Source organism: Macaca mulatta, chromosome 13, assembly GCF_049350105.2.
Source record: "Macaca mulatta isolate MMU2019108-1 chromosome 13, T2T-MMU8v2.0, whole genome shotgun sequence".
Lineage (NCBI taxonomy): Eukaryota > Metazoa > Chordata > Mammalia > Primates > Cercopithecidae > Macaca > Macaca mulatta.
In genome coordinates, this window is record NC_133418.1 from 38313437 (window position 1) to 38334780 (window position 21344).

General features: G+C 44.0%; 1 protein-coding gene across 1 annotated transcript in view; it reads left to right on the forward strand.

Moving 5' to 3' along the window:
• The window catches only part of POLR1A (RNA polymerase I subunit A), an 83117-nt gene that overhangs the window by 33446 nt on the left and 28327 nt on the right, over nucleotides 1-21344 (forward strand). The window contains exons 13-18 of the mRNA XM_015112779.3: nucleotides 1968-2222; nucleotides 6792-6983; nucleotides 15944-16093; nucleotides 17249-17432; nucleotides 20979-21061; nucleotides 21180-21338. Coding sequence (XP_014968265.3) covers nucleotides 1968-2222; nucleotides 6792-6983; nucleotides 15944-16093; nucleotides 17249-17432; nucleotides 20979-21061; nucleotides 21180-21338 — 1023 coding nt within the window. The remainder of the gene's footprint in view (nucleotides 1-1967; nucleotides 2223-6791; nucleotides 6984-15943; nucleotides 16094-17248; nucleotides 17433-20978; nucleotides 21062-21179; nucleotides 21339-21344) is intronic.

Below are 21344 nucleotides of genomic sequence, written 5' to 3' on the forward strand. Positions count from 1 at the left end.
GGACTTGGCAATGGGGAGGGGAAGGTTTGAATTCCTTGGGAAGCAAAATGATGGACTCCATGCTAGGTACTTTTAGGACTGCTTTGTAGCACATGAGGATTTTGCTCCCTGCTTCCCTGAGCTAGAGAGAGAGAACTTTTAACCTCACTGAACAGGAACTGGGGAGAGAGTTTTGGGGAGCATCTCTTAATTACTTCTAGCCTCTCTCTTTAGTGAACTTTCTCATACAGTTTCATGAATGTAGGCAACATAAGAAGAAACTAGACTTCCAATAATTTGTTGTTTTCTCCTACCTGCTATCTGTTGTGATTTAGAGGAGATTTGGGGTGGCAGAAATTTCACCAAGTCTCCATAATTCCTTTGTACTACTAACAGGAGCCCTTCAAAATGCATGGGGTGGCAGTTACCTTCATGCATTTGTCTTTTAAGGTGTCACTTTATGTTCAGTGTTTAGGAGGCCCCGTAGTTAATATAATTAAAGATAAGGGTAGTAAGGGTCTTAATAGGCGCTACGGGAAAGTCAGCTTTGTGAGAGAGATGTCTGTCAGAAGGACATGACCAGCCAGGTATTTATAAGGGGGAAAAAGTATGAGCAGTGGCTATCTTAGAGGGGTACAATTACTTGTGATTTTTAAATTCTTATCTTTAAAATTGTCTGTATTTTCTGTTTTCCCTCCCGCAATAAGCATAACACTTGTTCAATATTTCTTTCTTTCTTTAAAAATAAGTGAAGATCTTTTTTAAAATTTACAGAAGCATCACATATTCATTATAGAAAGAACAATGCTAAGATGTAGGAAAGTAGCTCCGTGTGGTGGCTCCTGCCTATAATTCCAGCACTTTGGGAGGCCAAGCCAGGAACATCATTTGAGGCTAGGAGGTTGAAGCTGCAGTGAGCCATGATTATACCGCTATACTCCAGCCTGGCAACAGAGAGAGACCCTGTCTCAGAAAAATAGTAACAGCCTAGTGAGGATCCAAGCACCCCTTTCCCATATAGACACACACACACACACACACACACACACACACACACACACACACACACAAGCTGGGTTGGTTTTTAAATTGCTTTTTTTTCATCACGTCACATGCCACCTGGGTTTTTTTTTTTTTCCTTTGCTGTAATACATTATTGCCATCACTTCAGACCTTGTATGTATTTACCTTATCCTTGTTCATCACTGCATAATATTCCATAGTGTGGACACACTATTGTCCCTTCTGTGGGGCAGTCAGGTTATTTCTAGCTTTTGCCGCTGTAAATGCTGCTGCATACTCATCTAACCTGTGTGGGTGCTTTTTTTTTTCCCTGAAGAGCCAACAGGAAATGTGTTTTAAGTGTTCTAATAGCTATTTTCAAACTCCATTCCCAAAAGATGATGACCATGTACAGTTCTTAATTTTTGAAGTGCAATAAAGTGTTTTCTGAGGGCATTGAACTAAGAACCCTGTTCTGGCTCTGCTGTATGAAGCTGGGCAAATTTTTTGTGAAATGTAGAATTTCTGTTTAGAATAATGTACTCACACGTGATCATGGGGGGATTTGAGAGTCTGCCAATGCCTTTCAAACCCAGTGGTTTTATGGTTATGTCTTCATTTTGCTATGGTTATGTCTTCAGGAGTTGTATCCATTTCTTTCTTCAGATTAGTTTTCAGAGGAATCCAGGAACCTGGGAGGGCTATACCTCTCTGAAGAAGACAAAGACCTGTGGTCTTATTTGTTCCTTATACTTCTGAGCCTAGAACCAGGATCAGGGTTGTAAAGGGCCAGGACCAGAAGGGCCTAGGAGGTATTTCTCAGAGATTTCTAGGGTTTTGCTCCACATTAAAAATTCCACTTGCATTTAGCTGACTACAACATGAGACAGAAGCCACACCTTGGCCAAGTTGAGGTGAGCACTTGGAAAGAGCAGTGGTGATACTGATGTTTGCACTGATCACCCACCTGTCCACTCTGTTCCCAGGTGTGCCGGCATGTGAAGAATGGGGACATTCTGCTACTGAACCGACAGCCCACCCTGCACAGACCCTCCATCCAGGCCCACCACGCCCGCATCCTGCCTGAAGAGAAAGTGCTGCGACTCCACTATGCCAACTGCAAGGCCTATAATGCCGACTTTGATGGAGATGAGATGAATGCCCATTTCCCCCAGAGTGAGCTGGGCCGGGCAGAGGCCTACGTCCTGGCCTGCACCGATCAGCAGTACCTTGTTCCCAAGGTAGGTCTGGCCTTGAGGCCATTCCGTGGTCATCGTCAGCATGACTTAGCACTTTTAACTTGGGCCCTGCCAGCCCCTGGGGTCACTGGGCAGTTCTGGGACACAGGGGCACCTGGAATGGAGGGTCCTGGTTTCTCCCAGGCGGGGCTTTTAGCCCATCTAGTTGCTTAGAGGCTGGGAAATGTTTCTGTCTTGCTACGTTGTAAAATGTAAATCAGGACAGAAATTGTAATAGCCATCCCAGAAAGCCTACCTTAGTAACTGTATAGTAGATCTTGTATTCAACACTTAAGTTTGGATTCTGCAACTTAGTAGCCCCTGGCCAGCGTTAGCATCCCAACACTGTAATGGTTCTCATGGTCCACAGATGACTTTGATCCTTTGTTCTGACAAACATGAGTTTTAAGAAGCAGCCTAACCCCAAGGGCCCAGAAGAAATCCCCCATCAGCCCGTGAAGGCATCTTCTCTCCTCTTTGAATCCCTTCCTTCTTTCTCCAAGTTCAGTCCTCAAGGGCAACCCCATGTGGTCACAGCTATCCAGAGGGACATGTGGGAAGGATAGAACTTCCTCCCCCATCTCCTGAGCAGCTGACTCGTGACCAGGAGTGGCAGGGGCGTGAGTTAGCATGTGCTCATGGGAGGGACAGAGCGGGGAAAGAGGCAGGCTGCAGGGAAGAAGACACAGTGTGTTCCAGTGCCTACTTCACCCTCACCACCCACCCAAAGGTCCGAGGCCTCCTAAATTATAAGCTGTTTGCACCACAGTGATTCACAGTTATACATCATTCATTTGGATTGTGGTGGAGTATGAAGAATAATCATTTAATGTCAAACCAAGGCTCCCATTTCCCAAGTACTTTTTCAGTGCCATGCACTGTGCAGAGAGCACTTTAGAGGCTCCTCATTTCACTCTCCCCACAGTCCTTGGAGGTAGGTGCTATTCATGTCCACATTTTACACTTGAAGCATTTGTGTAACTTGTCCAGGGACACTCAGCTGAGAAGCAGGAGGAAGGACAAGGCGCTCCCAGATCTTCCTGGGGTTTGTGCTGCCGCAGGGATGGAGAGCTCTGTGCACAGGGAGTGCCAGGGGCTGCTCAGAGATGCCTAGCGTCGATCGGCATCCTCTGCTCCTTGGAGCTTCTCTGTTCCCATCAGCTGTCTGCCACTAGGGAATCAGGCAGGTGGCCAGGAGCCCAGCATCCCAGACCCTTTTCCCACCAGATGCACCACTGTGGCTTCACAAGGATCCCGGTTGTTTAAGTTGGCCTTTCCCTTCTCTGCCCACCTTTGTTGGCTGTGGATTAACGAAGGGACTAGATGTAGGAAGAAGTGGTGAAGGGCCTACCCAGATTACTTGGAAATTTAAAAAAAAAATACATTTGCTAATTTGAAAAGTAGCTTTTTATGTTTTCATTTAAATAATAATGTGGCTTTCGTGGTGGTGGCAGTAAAAGCTGCCATTAAGTGGGCCACGGGCCTTAGATACTGCTGTAAGCAGTTTGCAGACATTCCATTCCTTATGAGGTTCGTGTGATTTTCAGACAAGGAAACACCAAGTGAGTAAATGTCAGCCAGCAATGAGGCCAAGACTCGAACCCAGCAGCTTTGGACGATATCCCCCCCTCCCCGCCCCCCCATCCATGTGCTTGCCTGTGCGTATTCTTAGCGTGTTCTTAGCCCCACTCAACAGGCGAGGCTGGGATTAAGGGAAGGCAGGTGACAGGAAGTGGCTCCCAGGACTGTGTAGGTCTCTGACTCTATAACAGCCGAGTCATATTTCACCAGAGGGGATGCTACCAGGGAGCAGCAGATGGTTTTTTGCTGGCAGAGTGACCTGAGGCATTTGCTGCGTGGGGAGTTGAGGTGCTGTAAAGTCCTCAAGCCAATGACCTTGAATGTGCTGTGCTTGATTTTGATTGAATAAGGTACAAAAGCCGTAGGAGACTTCATGCTTACATTGTGTCCTGCAGTGGACTGACTTATGTAAATCCAAGTGGGCCTCATCACATGCTCATATGCCTATGAGTTTTAGGTTGGGCGTACACTTAAGGGAGGCAGGAGAACACAGGTGAATAAGCTTAAGGTCAATACATTAATTTATTGAAAAAAGCTTGTGGGAGATGGCTTGAAGATTCAGTGTACTTTCATTCACTTTCTTTTGTCAGAGGTAAAGAGCTTTTGATTCTTGATAAATTTTATTTAGTCCTTGGTGTAAATGCCAAGAAGTGGAATCCTTATATTTGCTAATGGTTATAAAAATACAACATGTCTTTATTGGCTGAGTCCTAAAAGGACAAGAGCTGATTTGGTTAAACTAGGAAAACCAGTATTTTGGGGTCATTTTTCTTAGTGTGTCTTTATTTCCCTTAGTTTCCATATTTCTTTATTTATAATTCTATTTCTTCTGTATTACCAGGTTCTTTCCCTTAACTAACCATAATACCAAATTAAAGTACATTTTGTCATTAGTTTTATGTACTTAGTAGAGTTTTGTGGCATCTTTTTATTTAAAGTAGGAGTTGAATGGAACTGTATTTCTTTTCCATGAAAACAGTTAAACTTTTCATTTATGTGTTACTTTTTGGACTAATTTTTTTTTCCTTCTGTTTATTTATTGAGGGCCCATGCTTTGTGAAAGTTTTTAAGCAAGGCTTGAGATATGTTTCCTGACTTCTACCTAGTCAGCTAGAAAATTCAAATTACAGAATACCCTATTCCCAAAGCATCCTGACCAGAGACATTAATTGTAATGTCATTTTGCTGTGCTATTAAAGAGAATAGTAAAGCTGACAATTTTCTGGGATTTTGATTCAGAGATGTTCTTTCTGATTCTCAGCAGGATTTAGGAAATTTAGAATTATAAGTAGACCTTTCGTAATTTGCTTTAATCAGCATTCTGCCATATAATTTGTGATGGTTGCATTGAAAGCGATTTAGCCATCAAAGTAATTGTCTAGTCACGGAAAAATCTGGGCAGAGAGAGGAAAAGGCACTGAATAGATCACAGAACCTGTAATTATGTTCTTTAAGGAAGAAAACAAAAGGAAAAATCAGTATCTGCCCGCCAAAGACTGTGAGATGAGTCAAATGCGTAATACTGGTTTGGCTTTTTCCCCCAAGCAAAATAAGACCATCTCGGCAACAAGAGGTAGAGTGTAATTTTTTATGTACGTTATTAAGTCAAAGCCTTCATAAGAGGGGCTGTGTGCTCCATCTGATCTTGCCTTAGGTCTGTGCCACCTTTCCAGCCCATCTGCAATTGTTATCCTTGAATTTACATAGAGCCTATCACTGTAGTGTTTAGACCATTTGACCAGGATCCTTTTTTAGCCTTTGAGTTAGTATACGTGGTTAAATTTCTAGTGCTTCTCCCAGGCTGCATTTGTGAGTTCCCTTTGCCTTAATTATAAAACATGACCATACTGTTGGCTAGTATTTACCAAATAATCAAATGATTAACAATCTTTATATCCAAGGCACAGGTTTTTCTCAAATTCCTATAAACATTGAAAAGTTTACAAAAGCTACATTTTAAAGAACGTCAGTAAGCATAGCTATTCTTACTTTAGTGTGAGTTACGTTGCCATGAACACAGACCCAACAGATAAGGTTCAGGAGACTGGGGATCAGAATGGCTTTGAAAGTGTCAGATGAAATTAATGCACTCACCAAATCTCAGGCTTTTCATAAAAGCCCTTGTTTTTGGCATCTGGTAGATAACAGCCTTTATTAAGGGCCCACCATGAACCCTGTGCTGTGTTGTGAAGAGATAACTAATAATGGCTCTTCTCCCTTCTGCAATCATGTACGTCAGTCAGGCCCACTCACAGCTCTCTTGAGGAATCTGCCGGAACCCCTTCCTCCCAACACTGGCCAACTCACCCATCAGGCCTCGGCTGTAAAACCGCCCTTCAGAGAGGCTATTTCTGACCATCCTCCTCACCTCAAATCTATATTATGACCCACCCTGTTATTTTCCTCTTTAGCATTTAAAACACTTTGTGATACTGTATTTGTTTATTGTCTAATTCTTCTTCATCATAAAGGACCATGTCTGTTTGGTCCACTGGAGTAGGGAAAAGCCTACCCAGTGCCTAGGCATTCAGGAGGCTCCTGACAAATATTTGTTGAGTGCATGACTGATTTACAGAAGAGCCAGGCCAGAAATGTGTGAAAAATACTAAAGCATAAAACCAAAGTATAAAAACAAGAACACAGCTGACAGCAGCCAGACCAAATTTAGGCATAAATGCCAAAAATATGCTGGAGTAACTAGAACCAGATGGGATTAAACAGAGAAGGCTTGGGGAACTGGATGAGTTTGAAACAGTTTTGATACAGGATAGTGGGCAAATGGCAAACGTAGAAGCCAGTGCTAAACCCTGGTCTTGTGCTTTGTGAAGCAGTTTGCCCCCAAGCAAGAACATAGTGAGGACGTGGGCCAGACAAGACAGGGATATAAGAAGGGCTCTTGCTAGAAAGTGGCTTCCAGGCAGGTGATTAGGGATTAGAGTTTGACTTAAGATTTGTTTTCATTCTTCTTGTGTTGTCTGTTTTGGCTTATAGGATGGCCACCCATTGGCGGGACTGATCCAGGATCACATGGTTTCAGGTGCAAGCATGACTACTCGGGGTTGCTTTTTCACCCGGGAGCAGTATATGGAGCTGGTGTACCGAGGACTCACAGACAAAGTGGGGCGCGTGAAGCTCTTTCCTCCTTCCATCCTGAAGCCCTTTCCGCTGTGGACAGGAAAACAGGTAATTGGGAGAGAACAACCAGTGTATGTAACAAAAGGAAATAGGCCACTCATGTAAAAGGTTTTATTCTCAGAAGAGCCGAGACCAGAGACAGAGAAATGGCTAAGCCAGCAATAGTCTGACTTTCTTTCCCCTTTGTTTGGGGTTCCTGAGTCTGAGTGGCTTCAAGGGAGTGTCTAGCAAGAGTAGACTGCATAGTAGCCAGGCACCGTGGCTCACACCTGTAATCCCAACATTTTAGGAGGCCGAGGCGGGCGGATCACCTGAGGTCGGGAGTTCGAGACCAGCCTGGCTAACATGGTGAAACCCCATCTCTACTAAAAATACAAAATTAGCTGGGCGTGGAAGTGCACACCTATAATCCCAGCTACTCTGGAGGCCAAGGCAAGAGAATCGCTTGAACCTAGGAGGTGAAGGCTGCAGTGAGCCGAGATCACGCCACTGCACTCCTGCCTGGGCAACAGAGTGAGACTCCGTCTCCGAAAAAAAAAAAAAAAAGTAGACTGCATAGTTTCTGTCCTTTGCTTCTAACTTAAATTTGGCATCCTCATAATACAAATATGGTGGTAACAGGCAATGGTGCTGGTGGAGTAATAGTCATATTTGTTGGGAAGTTCCATGTGTTTGCTGAGTGCTTTAGACACATTATCTGATTTAATCCTCACAACTAATCTGCAATGCAGAGACCATTATTATCTCCCTTTAGGAGATGATAAATTACATGCCCAAGACTACAGGAGGCAGATCAAACCCGGGACTTTTCAACCCCCGAAACATCATACCATACTTCTTCTCAAAGTAACAAAATTACGTGATATGTGGTGACCAAATGATGAAAAACAGTAAAATATGCTCTTCTACTGTTGCCTGAGTCTCCAAGATCAGCCTTAAGGATCAACTTCTAGTTGGCTATGTGATCTTAGCCCTGTGGGTCTCAGTTCTTCATCATTTCCTGGGACAGTAGAAATTAACTTTCTAAGCTAAGTTCTGATTCTAAACATGGTTTTTCTCTTTGAAACCAGACTGAACCACAAACAAATTCTTGTGTAGTGTAGTCACTCTTGCCCTTTTCACCTATTTGCAAAAAAAATAGCCTGTACCAACCTTTAGAGACACACTAAAAAATCTCACCCATGACAGAATCAAAACCTGGACCTATTTCCTAATTTTATTTGGTACAAAGGATTTTAAAAGGATTCAAGGTGTGGCCTCTGGGCATAATGGAATTACATTGGAAATCAGCAAACAAGATGTTTGGAAAAGCCCTCAATATTTGTACTTCTAAATAATGTACTTCTTAAATACCTCATGGGTCAAAAGAATCTAAAGGAAAATTAGAAATCATTCTGAAGTAGATGAAATGAAAACACAACATATAATTTGTGGGATGCCACTTAAGCAGAACTTAAGGGGGAAATTTATACATAAAATGCCTAGGTTGAAAAGAAGAAAAAGGATCCCAAATCAATGACTTTCAGCTTCAAGTTGATGATCTCTAAGGTCTCTTCCTGCTCTCCGGTTCTTAGTTTGTGGACTTGCAACTTGATTTTCCTTTTTAAGCCAACCTTGCATTCCTGGATAAACCTTCCTTGGTCATGAGGTATTATCCTTTTTATATATTATTGAATTCAATTTACTAATATTTTGTTTAGAATTTTTTTACTTCTGTGTTTGTGATAGATATTGGTCTGTAGTTTTATTTTCTTATAATACGTTTGTTTGGTTTTGGTATCAGGGTAATGCTGGCCTCAGAGAATGAGGTGTTAGGAGGTATTTCCTCTGGTTTTCTGTAAGAGTTAGTATAGTACTGTATTATATTATTTATTCCTTAAATGTGTTGTAGAATTTACCAGTGAAGGCATCTGGGCCTAGAGTTTCTTTGTGGGAAGGTTTTCTTTCTTTCTTTTTTTTTTTGAGACGGAGTCTCGCTTTGTCACCCAGGCTGGAATGCAGTGATGTGATCTCGGCTCACTACAAGCTCCGCTTCCCAGGTTCATGCCATTCTCCTGCCTCAGCCTCCCAAGTAGCTGGGACTACAGGCGCCTGCCACCATACCTGGCTAATTTTTTGTATTTTAGTAGAGATGGGGTTTCACCGTGTTAGCCTGGATGATCTCAAGCTCCTGACCTCATGATCCACCTGCCTCGGCCTCCCAGAGTGCTAGGATTACAGGTGTGAGCCACTGCACCTGGCCTAGGTTTTCTTTTTCTTTCTTTCTTTTCTTTCTTTTCTTTCTTTCTTTTCTTTCTTTCTTTCTTTTTTTTTTGACGGAATTTTGCTCTTGTTGCCCAGGCTGGAGTGCAATGGTGCGATCCTGGCTCGCCGCAACCTCCGCCTCCCAGATTCAAGCAATTCTCCTGTCTCAGCCTCCCAAGTAGCTGGGATTACAGGCATGCGCCATCATGCCTGGCTAATTTTGTATTTTTAGTAGAGCCAGGGTTTCTCCATGTTGGTCAGGCTGGTCTCGAACTCCCAACCTCAGGTGATACACCAATCTTGGCCTACCAAAATGCTGGGACTCCAGGCATGAGCCACCGCACCCAACCTGTGGGAAGATTTTCAATCAAAATTTCTATTTCTTTAGTAGACATAGAGCTGTTTTTGGTTATCTGTTTCTTGAATGAGCTTTAATAGTTTGTGTTTTTCAGGGAATTTGTCCATTTCATCTAAGTTACTGAATTTATAGGCACGAAGTTGTTCATAATGTTCTTTTGTTGACCTTTTCTATCTGTAATGCCTATCGTGGTGTCACTTCTCTCATTCCTGACATTGATAATTTGTGTCTTCTCTTTTTTCCTGATCAGTTTGCCTAGAGGTTTATCAGTTTTATTCTCAAAAAAAAAAAAAAAGTTTTTGGTTTTATTGACTTTAGTTTTCTGTTTTCTATTTCGTTGATTTGATCTTTATCACTCCCTTTCTTCTGTTTATTTCAGTTTAATTTGCTCTTTTTTTCCTAGTTCTTTAAGTTTGAAGCTGAAGTCAATTTGAGACCCCCTTTTCTTCTTTTCAATCTAGACATTTTATGTATAAATTTCCCCCTTAAGTTCTGCTTAAGTAGCGTCCCACAAATTAATATGTCATGTTTTCATTTCATCTACTTCAGAATACTTTCTAATTTCCCTTCTGATTTTTTTTTTTTTTTTTGATCCATGAGTTATTTTGAAGTGTGTTGTTTAGTTATTTAGAAGTACAAATATTGAGGGCTTTTCCAAATATCTTGTTGATTTCCAGTTTAATTTCATTGTGCCTAGAGACCACACCTTGGATCCTTTTAAAATCCTTTGTGCCAAATAAAATCAGGAAATAGGCCCAAGTTTTGCTTCTGTCATGGGTGAAGTTTTTCAGTGTATCTCTAAAGGTTGGTACAGGCTTTTTTATTTTGCAAATAGGTGAAAAGGGCAAGAGTGACTACACTACACAAGAATTTGTTCATGGTTCAGCCTGGTGCTACAGAGAAAAACCATGCTTAGAATCAGAAGATAAGGAACTTAGCTTAGGAAGTTTATTTCTACTGCCCTGGGAAATGAAGTCTTAGAGTATTTCTCCAGGACATTTCATACAGCCTCTTGATTGATTTTCTGTTTACAAACCGAAGGTCTCTCATTGTTTGTTCAAAGAGCATGCAAAGAAAGATATTTGCCTGTCATTGCAAATCTCGAGTTTATAGCTCAGTGCACATTCGTAAAGTGAATACATCTTTGCAAACTCTCACCCAGATCAGAAAGTAGCAAATCACCAGCACCCCCAGAAGACCCCTCCATGGCCCCTCCCCAGTTTGTACCCCTCGTCAAAGGTAATTACTAACTTGGCCTCCAACACTATAAACAAGTTTTGTCTTTCCTTGAAGTTTATTGAAATGAAATCTTTGTGTGTTACCCATATTATTGTACATAGTAGCAGTTTATTTTTTATTGCTTTATAATATTCTATTATGTGACTATGCCATCATATATTTATCCATTTTTCTATTGATACACATTTGAGTTGTCTCACTTACCTTCATTTGGCTGTTACAAATGGGGCTACTGTGAACATTGTCGTGTGTATCTTTTGTTGAGCACATATATACATTTCAATGGGTAACTATTGAGGCATGGAATTACTAGGTCATAAGATATGTGTTCGGCCGGGCGTGGTGGCTCTAGCCTGTAATCCCAGCACTTTGGGAGGCTGAGACGGGCGGATCACAAGGTCAGGAGATCGAGACCATCCTGGCTAACCCGGTGAAACCCTGCCTCTACTAAAAAATACAAAAAACTAGCCGGGCGAGGTGGCGGGCGCCTGTAGTCCCAGCTACTCGGGAGGCTGAGGCAGGAGAATGGCGTGAACCTGAAAGGCGGAGCTTGCAGTGAGCTGAGATCCGGCTACTGCACTCCAGTTTGGGCGACAGAGCAAGACTCCGTCTCAAAAAAAAAAAAAAAGATATGTGTTCAACTTTAATAGATAGTTTCCTAAAGTTTTCCAAAATGCTTGTAATAATACACACTTCTACTAGGATGGAGTGCAGTTGTGCCATCTCGGCTCACTGCAACGTCTGCCTTCCAGGTTCAAGTCATTCTCTTGCCTCAGCCTTCTGAGTAACTGGGATTACAGGCGTGCTCCACCACCCCTAGCAAATTTTTGTATTTTTAGTAGAGACAGGGTTTTTCCATGTTAGCCAGGGTGGTCTCGAACTCCTGACCTCAGGTGATCTACCCTCCTCAACCTCCCAAAGTGCTGGGATTACAAGCATGAGCCACCTCACCCAGCTGTTATTGCTGTTTTCTTTCTGGCTTGTTTAATTTTAGCCGTTCAGGTGAGTATGTAGTGGTATCTTACTGTTTTAATTGTCATTTCCTTAATGACAAGAGAGGTCGAGCACCTGTTCATATGCTTATTGGCTATTTGGATATCATCTTTTGTGATGTGCCTGTTCAAATCTTTTGCCTATTTTCTATGTCATTTTCTTATTGACAGATGAGAGGTTTTTAAAAATATAATTTGGTGTAAGTCCATTACCAGATATATATATTGCAAATACCTTTTACTTGGTGGCTAGCCTTTTCGCCTAATGCTGTTTTCTAATGATCAGAAGTTTCTAATTTATAGCTCGCTAATCTCGGTTTTTTGTGACTAGTCCTAATAGGAGCTCTTTGCCTGCGCTGACGTCTTGTAGGTATTCCCCTCTGTTATCATTTGTAGCTGTATTGTTTTACCTTTCACACTTAGGTCTGCTGTCTGCCTAGGGATGATTTTGGTGGATGTGCATGAAGTGAGGTAGGGGTCAAGAGTCACATTTTCCCATGTGGATTTCCTATCCAGTGATTGCGACATCATTTGTTGGAAAAGTCCACTTCTCTATTGCTAGTACTCCTGTGTCACAAGCCAAGTAGTAATATATGAGTGGGTCTGTTTCTGGACCCTGTTTGTTTCCATTGCACCAACAGCACACTGTGGTAATTACTGTGAGTTTATACTAAATCTTGACTTCTGATAGTAAAAGTCTCCAGCTATGTTCAAGACTATCTTGATAGGCTTTAATTACATCTCAATATACCTTTATAAAGAAAAAAAGACTGTGTTGAATATTTTGGGGTGTTTGTATTTCCATATAAATTTTAAAGTCAGCTTGTAAGCGTTCACACTGTGCACACAAATACCTGCTAGGATTTTTCATTGGGATTGCATTGCCTCTTTAGGTCACTTTAGGGAGAATCAACATATTTACACTACTGAGTCATCTAAATTGTGAACATAGCATGCCCTTCAATTATGTAAAAACCTTACACATCTTTTCATTAGATTCACTCCTGGGTATTGCTACAGTAGATGATATTGTTTATTGAATTTTCTAATTTTTTATGGTTGGTATCTAGAAATACAATTAATTTTTTATATTGTCCTTATATTCGACAAGCTTTATGAATTCAGTTATTAGATCTCTGTCCTTCAAGTTCTTTTAAACTATAAAAGTAAACAAGTTTATTGATAAAGATAAACATAAAAGGAAAAACTCCGTCCCTCCCCAGCCGCACTCTCCACTCTCCGTATACACACATACTCTCATAGAAAATAAATAAGAATGAGGCTGGGCATGGTGGTTTATGCCTGTAATCCCAGCACTTTGGGAGGCCAAGGTGGGTGGATCACATGAGGCTAGAAGTTTGACACCAGCCTGCCCAATGTGGCAAAACCCTGTCTCTACTAAAAATACAAAAATTAGCCAGGGGTGGTGGCGAACATTTGTAATCCCAGCTACTCAGAAGGCTGAGGCACGAAAATCGCTTGAACCTGGGAGGCAGAGGTTGCATTGAGCTGAGATTGGGCCTCTGCCCTCCAGCCTGGGCAACAGAATGAGACTTTGTTTCAAAAAAAATAAAAGAAATGAGAATAAGATCGTATCATACCATCCCTGGGACTGTTCAGGAGAACCATGAACCACAATTAAATCTGCCAGCCTGGGGTGTCCCAAAACAACAACAGGAACATCAGAACTCACTGATCAGAGATCATCATAACAGATACAGTAATAATGAAAAAGTTTGAATTATGGTGAGAATTACCAAAATGTGACACAGAGACACAAAGTGAGCACTTTCTGTTGGAAAAATGGTGTTGGACTACTCCACACAGGGTTGCCGTAAACCTTCCATTTGTAAAAAACCATGTTATCTGCAAAGGAGAACGAAATGAGATATGCCTGTGTTTAGATCTTCTTTCTTTCAAGTATGTTAGATGTTTTGATGTACAAGTTTTACACTTCTTTGCCTAAATTTATTCTTATTTTTTTTTTAATGTTAATGTAAATGGAACCCTTTTTTTTTGGAAACGGAGCTTCCCTCTATATTGCCCAGGCTGGAGTACAGTGGCGCGATCTCGGCTCACTGCAACCTCCGCCTCCCCAGTTCAAGCAATTCTCCTGTCTTAGCCTCCTGAGTAGCTGGGATTACAGGCATCCGCCACCATGCCCAGCTAATTTTTGTATTTTTAGTAGAGATGGGATTTCACCATGTTGGCCAGGTTGGTCTCGAACTCCTGACCTTAGGTGATCCGCCTGCCTTGGCCTCCCAAAGTGCTGAGATTACAGGAGTGAGCCACCACACCTGGCTGGAACTTTTTCTTAATTCCATTTTCAGATTGTTCATTGCTAATATATAGAAAGAGAATTAATTTTTATATGTTGATCTTGTATCCTTCAGCTTTGAAGAAGTCATTTATAAGCTCTAATAATTTGTTTTGTTGGCACTTAAGGGTTTTCTCTATATAATATCATGTCATCTGCAAATGTAGTTGTACTTCTTTCTCTCTAATCTGGATGTCTTTTATTTCTTTTCTTGCCTAATTGCCCTGGCTAGAACCTCTTAGTACATTGTTGAATAGAAATGGCAAGCGTGGACATCCTTGTCTTGGTCCTGACTTTAGGCAGAAGGCATCTAGTCTTCCATCATTGAGCATGTTAGTAGTAGGTTTTTCATAGGTGCCTCCCTTTATTAGGTTGGTGACGTCTCCTTCTGTTCCTAGTCTGTTGAGTATTTTTATCCTGAAAGGGTGTTGGAGTTTATCAAATGCTCTTCTGCCCCCTTGATTTCATAGATGAAGTGGCAGGTCATATTTCCCTGCCCTTGGATGGGTGTGTTTCACACTAAGTTCCAGTCTTGACTATGCCTAGCCTGGGGGGGTCCCCACTATGCATGTGGCACCTTGGTTGAGGTGCAGCTTGAAGTAGGCACCCCAGGGAAGTGTCACCCTCCTGCCTTTACTCCCTCACCCTACTCACCGCACAGTGCTGGCCTTCTATGGAGCTGAGGCATGGAGAGTGTGAGTCATGACCTTTCTGGTCATCTTCTGCTGAGAAAACAGGGAATATTTTCTGCTCTCTTTAATAATGCTGTTGTCCATTGTCGCCTGCTCCTGGTGCACGTGGGTGAAAAGGCAGCTGCTCTCATAACTGCCCTGTCCCGTTGCACTTTTTTTTTTTTTTTTTTTTTTTTTTTTTTTTTTTTGAGACGAGAGTCCCACTCTCTCACCCAGGCTGGAGTGCAGTGACGTGATCTTGGCTAACTACAATCTCTGCCTTCTGGATTCAAGTGATTATCATGCCTCAGCCTCCTGAGTAGCTGGAAGTGTAGGTGTATGCCACCATGCCCGGCTAAATTTTGTATTTTTAGTAGAGGTGGGGTTTCACCATGTTGGCCACGATGGTCTCGATTCCTGACCTCAAGGAATCCACCCACCTCGGCCTCCCAAAGTGCTGGGATTACAGGCATGAGCCACCACGCCCCCGTTGCACACATCTAAAGATACTGCTTTGTGGGGCCTGCTGCAGGCACACTAAGCGCTGTTGATGGCAGTTAGTCTCCCAGCCCTAGAACCTGTCACACCTGCCCGTTTGCCCCTGCCCTGCTCCATCTCTGGGAATGTGTGCACCTGCATTCAGCCCCTCTGGAACCAACTCTGATTATCTGCAGATAAAGCTGCCTCCCTTTGAGCTCTCTGCAGAGCAGCTGCTTGAGAAAGTGCTTCTCTTGGCTTCCTGTTAGCAACTGCTTGTTGGGTGGACGACCCCTCTGAGGGATCCAGCTGGGGCCGGGGAAAGATTCCTTGGCCTTTCAGTAGCTATAATTAATTCCAGTCATAGTAAAGAAATATCTGAGTATGTGGCATAAAATGAAAACAATTTACTTTTCCCTCTCCTTCCTTTGGTCTATTTAGTAATTTAATTCAAGTCTAGGGTATTATTCACTTTAAGAACTATTTTAGGGAGTAAAAATCCCAGTGAAGTTCTTTCTCGTGTATTTTTGTTTTCACTCCTCATTGGTTTAAATAAAAACTGAGATCACCTTGTCCTATGGAGGTGGACCTGTCTGTTTTTCTTGCCATACCTGAGATCATCAGAAATGGCAATCCAAGGGCAGGAGGTCCTAAAAGGGAAGTTCTCAACTTTTCTTTCTGCCATCAGTTTGTCCTCTTTTTCTTTGCAGGTTTTGTCAACACTGCTCATAAATATAATCCCAGAGGATCACATCCCGCTGAACTTATCTGGAAAGGCGAAAATCACCGGGAAAGCCTGGGTGAAGGAAACTCCTCGATCTGTTCCTGGCTTTAACCCTGACTCGATGTGTGAGTCCCAGGTATGGCTGTCCAGCTGTGTGGAGTGGAGACTTCTAGTCCCAGGGTTAGACAGATTGGTTTAAAACGGAGACAGAAATGGAGGCATATTCACAGAAGCAGGTGCTGTGCCTCAGAAGAGAAGGCGTTGTGCCTGAGTTGGTGTCAGCTTTTGTTTTGGAAAGGTTCAGGGTTGATCTCCAGCATTTGACCCTCAGTATAAAACTCACAAGCAGTTTAGGAAGGCTTCTCCTGCAAAAAGGCTGAAATTGATTATGCAAAGCTTGGCAACACAGAGTCCTGTTTTCCCGCAAGACTGCTCAGTGGCTAGAGATAATCAGACTGGTGTAAGGTTCCATACCCCAACTCTGAGCCTTAGGAACCAGGCCACAAGAGGGCAGGCCCAGGGCAGAGAGAGCTGTCCACACTGAAGATTTCCAAGGCCTCTGCGTGTTCCCGGTGGAGAGGTCTTTCCAGGTCCCCAGTGCACGGTGCTTTATCACAGGGTCTTAATGGACAGTCCATTCACCCCTGAAACTGCCAGGTTTCTTTTCCTTTATAGACCGTATGCTTCATGGGTGCTACATTACGCATCTAGAAATGCTTTTCTGTTCATCAGCTTCCAATGCTTTAACCCAGCTTTGAGAAAGTACACATTCAGGCCTTAGAGGATGTTAGGAAGATTTTGTTGTTACTCCCAGGGCTCAAGGGAGAAAGTACCTAGGCCGGAGGCACAGTTATGAGGTTGAAGCTCACCACTTCAGGAAGACCTTGTGGCTAGAAGCTCCCATGTCTGGTCACAGGTCTTTGTCAAGGATACTTGACCTCAAGTTAGCATGGGTGGGTGTGGGGAGTAGGGGATATAAAACTTGGAGAGAGAGAGTGTGCGTGCGTGTGTCTGTGTGTGTGTGTGTGTGTATGTGGTATAGTCCCTGAAGGGAAGAAAAAAAAACCTGCTGGTCTGTATATGCTTGCCTCTGTTATAATAAAAAATAATAATAATATATAGAGAGAGAAAATACTAGTTTCACAAATGCCCTACTTTTTTCCATGAAGGATTCTAGGCAGGTCACGGTAGAGGGATTTGCACAATGAGGGTCATACACAGAGTACAGGGTGGGTGGCTCCCACAGGAGGCATCCCCCACCACCCGGCATTGGTGCCCTTTCCCTCCACAGGTGGTCATCAGGGAAGGGGAGCTGCTCTGCGGAGTGCTGGACAAGGCGCACTACGGGAGCTCCGCCTATGGCCTGGTCCACTGCTGCTATGAGATCTATGGAGGCGAGACCAGCGGCAAGGTTCTAACCTGCCTGGCCCGCCTCTTCACCGCCTACCTGCAGCTCTACAGAGGCTTCACCTTGGGTAAGTGCCAGGCTCACTGCCCTGGGACAGTGACCTGGCCCCTTTTAGGGTCAGTGCAGCCGCCTGGCCATCTCCCGGGCCCAGGGCAGAGAGAGCCGTCCACACTGAAGATTTCCAAGGCCTCTGCGTGTTCCCAGTGGAGAAGCCTTTCGAGGTCCCCAGTGCACAGTGCTTTATCACAGGGTCTTAACGGACAGTCCATTCACCACCGAAACTGCCAGTTTTATTTTCCTTTATAGACCATATGCTTCATGGGTGCTACATTATGCAGCTAGAAATTCTTTTCCGTGTCCTCTCAGGGGAAGGAGCGGGGAAGCAACCAGGCTCCTGCAACAAAGGGACCCTCACTTGGCCACCCCTCTCCTCCATAGCCAGTGCTTATTCCCCTTCACAGTGCAGAATGGCACCCTCGTGCCCCTTTCCATTCTGTTCCTTTCCTAACCCCTCCCTTTACAAGTTTCTGTCCTCAGACTGATTTTTCATACTCATACAACCCCATTCCCTGCCACACAAGTGCCCTTTCAGAATTATCGGGGCCCATCGCACTCCACAGAGGGGCTTCCCTGTTGTCAGAATTGCCCACTGCCGGCCCGGCGCGTGTGGCTCACACCTGTAATCCCAGCACTTTGGGAGGCCGAGGCGGGCAGATCACTTGAGCCCAGGAATTCGAGACTAGGCTGGCCAACATGGAGAAATGCCATCTCTACTAAAAATACAAAAATTAGCCAGGTGTGATGGTGTGCACCTGTAATCCCAGCTACTCGGGAGGCTGAGGCGGGAGAATTGCTTGATCCCAGGAGGTAGAGGTTGCACTGAGCCGAGATTGCGCCATAGCACTCTAGCCTGGGTGATGGAGCAAAAGAACTGCCCACGCCTTGCCAATGCAGTGGGGTCATCAGCGCTCTTGGAAACACTATGCTGGGCAAACCTGTTGGGGTGATGCTAAGACAGGAAGGAGAACTACCTTGTTTGCGCCCTAGAAATGAGAGCACGCTGCTTTAGGAAAGTGGCTTCGATAAAGAGGCTTCACCTTGGGTAAGTGCTGGGCTTACTGCCCTGGGGCTCCCCTAGAGCAGTCACTGGGCCCCTTTTAGTGTGGGCTTGAGATCAGATCTATCCAAAGGCTTAGCCTCTGGCGAGGCTTATGGAGGACACTGCGTCTCCATGTACACAGAGCAGGGTCCAGCCCTTCCACACTGTTCCCGTTAGGGGGATGCGAGATGCTGCGTGTCAGACATGCACCGCAGTGTGCATAGGTGTTGTCTGGTTCATGGTGGAAGTAAAGCTCCTCTGCTTCACAGACTTACTCGTGTGCAGACAGAGTGGGAGTCTCAGCATAGGGCCTGTGGACCTGCGCCTGCTGCAGCTGGAGTTGGCTCACGCTGGGTCCTGCATTATACATTTTATCATATATTTAATTATGGAAAGGTTAAAAAAAAATACATGAAAATAATTTAAAATCACCCAGCATGCGTTTGTCAGAGATAACCACTAATAGTAATTTGATGTTTGTTTTTCTAGACTTTTCTAGTACAAATACATTTGGAAAAAGTGGGATCCTATGCTACATACTCTACTTCCCTTAGCCACCCACCAAACGTCCAAATGTATTTATAAATGTCCTTTGGGATCAGCTAATACAAATCTACATCCTCATGTCTGGTAACTACAGATTATTCCATTCTTATGGATATATCATAGTTTAACCAGTTCCTGTAATTAAACATTTAGGCTGTGTCCAGATTTTCACATTATTGCTGAGATGAGCATCCTTGAACAAACGTCTTGGCCTGTATGTCCCATTATTTTACCAGGATAAGGATTATAAGTTAAGTCTTGTTTGGCAGCTGAAACTCACCTTCCCCTATCTTAATTCCACTAAGAGACCTGAGCCACTGCTGGGGACATCTGTGTCCAAGGTCACCCACTTCCAGTTGGGAACCAGAGTAGAGTCCCTTCCAGGATAACCAAAGAAAGTAAAGCATGATGACTACACCTCATGAAAAGTATATTTCAATTTCAGATGTTGACCTAGAATAAGCACAAGGATTTCTGCTAGCTAGAAAGAAATCAGAGTGCTTTTGAAATGAAAATAGAGGAGGATCCCACACCTAGCTCATGATGAGGGGCAAACCTAACATAGGTGCCAGGCTTTAGCTCTGCTTAGTGCGTGGTACAAAGAGCAGTTGGTCCCTTGAGAATGAAGATGATCCAGAGGCTCAGGGCTGAGAAAGGAAGCAGGGCCAAGCTGGGAGTGGGGCTACGAGAGGGAACAGGCGTGAGATTGACTTCACTCCAGCCCGTCTCAGCTAGCAGGGTCTGTAAAGGGCACAGCTAGATGGCCTGGAGCTGACCCCATAAGAAGGCCCACTTTCATGGTGTGGCCTGCTTACAGAGGAACTGTTTCTTTCCCCTTCTGTTCACACATGTTCTTAGAAGCCCTCCAGGACCTTGCATTGGGAATTCCAAATATTTCAGCCCCATCTTTTGAACAGTACACTGCTGTTTTCTTTCCCACTCAGATCTTGGCTGAGGGACTTTTGAGTCCAATAGCACTTACAGTTACAGAAAAGAACTAGTTTTAGCCAGGTGCAGTGGCTCACGCCTGTAATCCCAGCACTTTGGGAGGCCAAGGCGGGTGGATCATGAGGTCAAGAGATCAAGACCATCCTGGCCAACATGGTGAAACCCCGTCTCTACTAAAAATACAAAAACTAGCTGGGCATGGTAGCGTGTGCCTGTAGTCCCAGCTACTGGAGAGGCTGAGGCAGGAGAATCACTTGAACCCAGGAGGCGGAGGTTGAAGTGAGCCGAGATCACGCCAACTGCACTGCAGCCTGGGGGACAGAGCAAGACTCACATCTCAAAAAACAAAACAAAAAAAAAAACCACTAGTTTGATCAAGAGTTGATGTGGAAAGACCTACTGCTGCCCAAGATGAGGAACTCCTCAACCCTTTGAGCCAGAAGGGCAGGCTTCACTGAAGTGACCCAGGCTGTCATCCTCCTGAAGCAATGCTGAGGGACCTGCGGTGGTGGTCCCTGTCACCCAGGCTCGGGTGTGTCTGTGTGTGTGCCCGCACAGGCACACTCAGCTATGTAGGGTGGCCCCTGTGACATGTGGCTTCTGGGACCCCAAACTGAGATGTTCTCTCTCTCTGTCTCTTTTCCCTGAGCTTATCTTTTCATCCAAAATCTCTTCTTCACCTTCAGCCTATTCATCCAACACATACCTATGGAATGGTGATAGTATATTTGGTGGCTAAGAACATGAATTTGGGACCCAGGCCTGGGTTTACTTTCTACCTGTGTGACCCAATTTTGAGCCTGAGTTTTGTCATTTGTAAAATGGGGATTATAAGGTCTGGGCTCCGATAGGCACCTAAGAGATGGTGACAATCTGTTAATGATGTTAATATAATCTTCATTACTCAGGTATTTCCTGCGTCTGTGGCACTGGGCTCTGTGCTCTGACCTTACTGAGTTTAGTCTGGTGGGAGAAATCAGGCCTGAGATCCCCTACAAGCTTGTCTGTTTCACTTCACAGGCGTGGAAGACATTTTGGTGAAGCCAAAGGCAGATGTCAAGAGGCAACGTATCATTGAAGAATCCACCCACTGTGGGCCCCGGGTACGGACGGACTTCGAGGCTGTGGCCTGCCCTAGAGGGGTGAAGTGTGTGCTGAGTCAAAACCCACAACCCTCCTCGTTTGACCTCAGCCTCCAATGTATTTCTGTTCTCATTCTAGGCTGTCAGGGCTGCATTAAACCTGCCAGAAGCCACATCGTATGATGAGGTCCGAGGAAAATGGCAGGATGCCCATCTGGGCAAGGACCAGAGGGATTTTAACATGATTGATCTGAAGTTCAAGGAGGAAGTGAACCATTACAGCAATGAGATTAACAAGGTTAGC